Genomic DNA, 3,786 nt, shown 5'->3' with positions numbered 1-3,786 from the left:
GATAATGAAATGAGAGGAACCAAACATTTACCCTATGTGGGGTTAAAAAAAAAAAAATGGGCTTATGATAGTTTTTCTCTTAAGAGACAGTAAAAACAAGTGCCAGGAATTTAAAGCAAAAAACAGTAAGATGAGAGAGATCTTCAATATACAAAATGTTTCAAAACATTTTTTTAGTACAACATGCTTATACAAGAGGTAAGACTTATTTTTGTATTTGATTTGATAATTTGACTTGGAATTTTTCTGTGGAAAAAAAAGTGTTAGAATGCTTATTTTTAAGTTTCTCAAAATTTGCAGGCAGTAAGCAAGGCCTTAAAGCCAGAGGGCTCTAAAACTAGTTCCATAAAGCATTTTACTGTAAAAATATGAACAGATCTTTAATAGAAAAGAATAATATCTGAACAGTCAACTTAAGACAAAAATTCAAATACAACATACGTCCTATAAGCTACATATTTAGCTAAAACTGAATTGAGCTGTTTATAAGAACTGATTCCAAAATATATACATGAATTTACATAACTGATACATAGAAGTTCTTCAAAATCGACTGTAAATTGAAAAGTTAAAATTGGCTTTGCCTCTGCAGTTTGGAGCTGCAATGGCTGCCAGTATCAGCTGCTTTCTTGGTGCCTGAGCTGCAGGGTGGGCCTGTCAAGGAGGGACTGCTGTCTGGGTCACTTTCCCTCTGGCTGTTTGTGGCGCAGGTGCATGAGGCGCTCAATCTTGGCCTAGAAAGAATACCTTGAAAGAATATCACGCACTGGAAGTCTGTGAAGTGAAGATGCTAAAAGCGGGCAGTGCTGTGTTTACTTATAGACAGTGGAGCGGGTCCAGGGCAGTCCTCGCCAGGCTGGTTTTTAAAGCACTTTTTTGATTTAGGATTCAGCTTCATCATGGTCACTTTCATTATCATTGTCATTCTCCTCATCTTCTTCCCTCTTTTCCTCTTTAAGCATTTTCAGGTATTTACTAGCTAATATCTTCTTTGGTAATATATCTTAAAAACATAAAGCTTACATCAGCAATTGGTTATGGTAGACTTTGAACACAGCAATGCACATTTCAAAATGTACTAGTTCCTGCTTTGACCACTACAAGAGGTTCTAAAACAAGATGAAATTCAGGCTACATTTCTGGGTAAAATATCACAGAAACTAGCATTGTCTCCTAACAAATGCTACAGGCCTCTTTCCATTATTCCACTGAGTACAAACCATGGTGTCTCTATGAGCTGCTTTTATAAGCAACCCTGCCCGATTACCTGAGATAGGCTAGGCGCTAGCCCCAGGGCAGACTTAAGCTCTAACTATGGGCATGTGGACCCACCCTGAGTTTTCCCTTCAGTGGCAGGAAGGGTCCCTGTAAAGGACTGCCCAGCACAGGCGGCCAACCAACATCTTCTGAATGTTGTTGTCTTCACCGTTGTTCTAGGTGGACCACATTACAAACACATTCAAACAGAGAAGACTAAAAGTATCTTCCTGTGACAGCTCATAGCACTTTGCAGCTTGGAAAAAGTAGCAAAAAGTCTTTCCGTGAAAGCAGAAGGGAGGCAAGGGGTGGGGAAAGAGCTATTGATTACTAATCATTTTTTAACCAGAATGTTTCAAAGACTAAGTACCTGCAAGAAACTGAAAAGTTTCTGATTCCTGTGCAGTATTTGCTAAATCACTGTAAGTCAGTACTTTCTTTTCCTTTCCACTGCCGTGTCTGTAGGAATAGGTGGCTAGACATTGAACAAAGAGCTCCTAAAACAAAATGAAAAAGGAAAATGAAAGGTGTGCTTTGAAAATGTACCACAGAGCTTAATTTTGTAAAATTACATTGCTGATACGTTATTATCAGGCTTAAAATTACATTAAGACTTCAGATTATCTTGGTTTCTTAAATTACAAGAAATCACTGCGGAGGCCGGGTGTGGTGGCTCACGCCGGTAATACCAACACTTTGGAAGGCTGAGGCAGGAGGATCACTTGAGGTCAGGAGTTTGAGATCAGACTGGCCAACATGGTGAAACCCCATCTCTACTAAAAATACAAAAATTAGCTGGGCATGGTGGCAGGTGCCTGTAATCCCAGCCACTTGAGAGGCTGAGGCAGGAGAATCGCTTGAACCTGGGAAGTAGAGGTTGGAGGTTGCAGCACTCTGACCTGGGCAAGACTCCGTCTCAAAAAAAAAAAAAAAAAAGAGAGAGAGAGAAATCACTGGGGAAAAGAAAAACATGAGGTCAGAAAGAAAGCAAAGCCGGTATCAAAACTGGCAGAGAAGCAGGCAATTTTCCAGAGGCTTTAGATATCTAACTTATGAAAAATATTAATCATAACTGTTTAATGGCCAACCTCTAGAGTAAAAAAAGAAGCGGCCGGGAGTGCTGGCTCACGCCTGTAATCCCAGCACTTTGGGAGGCCGATCACAAGGTCAGGAAATCGAGACCATCCTGGCTAACACGGTGAAACCCCCTCTCTACTAAAAATACCAAATCAAAATTAGCCGGGCATGGTGGCGGACGCCTGTAGTCCCAGCTACTCGGGAGGCTGAGGCAGGAGAATGGCGTGAACCCGGGAGGTGGAGCTTGCAGTAAGCCGAGATCGCGCCACTGCACTTCAGCCTGGGAGACAGAGCGACACTCTGTCTCAAAAAAAGAAAAGAAAAAAGAAAAGAAAGAAGCAAAAGCCATTCAAAATTGTATTTGGCTCAGTAATACATTTTTAGTCTTCTATTTGCATACACTGTTTCTAACGTGGTTCACCTACAACTATAGTGACCACAGCTCACATTTTGCCGAAACTTTTCTATTCTAGAAACTAACGTACAATCAATCCTCAGACCTAATGCAACAACCAGAACTGATCATCTTCTCCCTCCTGCACCCCAGTTCTTATAGCAGGGCCAAGTCTTCATTTTTACAGAGGCTGAACTGAGCCTTTCTCAAGGTTTTGACTTTAATGCATCTAGTTCAGTTAATAAAGGATGAGAGAGGCAGCCATTGTGGCCTGTAATCCCAGCGGTTTGGGAGGCTGAGGCAGACGGATCACCTGAGGTCAGGCGTTCATGACTAACTTGGGCAACATGGGGACACCCTGTCTCTACCAAAAAGTACAAAAATCAGCCAAGTGTGATGGCAAGCACCTGTAATCCCAGCTACTCAGGAGGCTGAGGCAGGAGAATCACTTGAACCCGGGAGGCAGAGGTTGCAGTAAGCCGAGATCACGCCACTGCACTCCAGCCTGGGCAACTCACATCTCAAAAAATAAGGGATCAGAAGTGCCTGCATAAATCCTCATTCCTTAACACCAATAGAATGAAACTGTACAGGAAAATACAAATGTCCCCAGATGACCCCAGGGTCACTTTCCCTCTGGCTGTTTGTGGCGTAGGGGCAATAATTGCTGAATATGCAATTATTTCCCTGGGTTCTAGGAAAACATGGCTCTGACACAAAGCGGGCAAGAAACCTGTAATTTCCCACTTCTCTTAGTTCTAGTCCAACACTGTCGGAACATCATATACTTAACTACAAGTAGGGACTGGAAAATGGAATCCAAGGCAAGCTAAAGCATTTAACTGTGTAGCTGAAATATGGCCCAGTTTCAGAACAGGAAAACACCTGGCCTAATACTATAAAGACGCAACTTTTAAAAAAAGGGACAAAATTAACTATTTTGCACCCAAGAGGATGCTAAACAGGCTGTAAAACTAAGTTCCCTGGACTTCCTTAAATTCTGGTTGGGGTATGTGCTGCCTCTTAAGACGAGGGGCCGGGTGTGGCGGGCGGGCGGG

At 42.3% G+C, this 3,786-nt stretch overlaps 1 protein-coding gene across 1 annotated transcript in view; it reads right to left on the bottom strand.

Annotated features, from left to right (window-relative positions):
* Positions 1-6: 6 nt before the first annotated feature.
* Positions 7-3,786, bottom strand: part of CHRAC1 (chromatin accessibility complex subunit 1) — a 15,539-nt gene continuing 11,759 nt past the window's right edge. The window contains exons 2-3 of the mRNA XM_017895109.1: positions 1,628-1,754; positions 7-1,003 (exon numbers count right to left, since the gene is read on the bottom strand). Coding sequence (XP_017750598.1) covers positions 882-1,003; positions 1,628-1,754 — 249 coding nt within the window. The 3' untranslated portion in view covers positions 7-881. The remainder of the gene's footprint in view (positions 1,004-1,627; positions 1,755-3,786) is intronic.

The sequence above is a fragment of the Rhinopithecus bieti genome, unplaced genomic scaffold, assembly GCF_001698545.2.
Source record: "Rhinopithecus bieti isolate Rb0 unplaced genomic scaffold, ASM169854v2 scaffold_25940, whole genome shotgun sequence".
NCBI classification, from domain to species: Eukaryota; Metazoa; Chordata; class Mammalia; order Primates; family Cercopithecidae; genus Rhinopithecus; species Rhinopithecus bieti.
The sequence above is the reverse complement of the archived record's forward strand: the minus strand, read 5'-3'. Positions and strand labels throughout refer to the sequence as shown.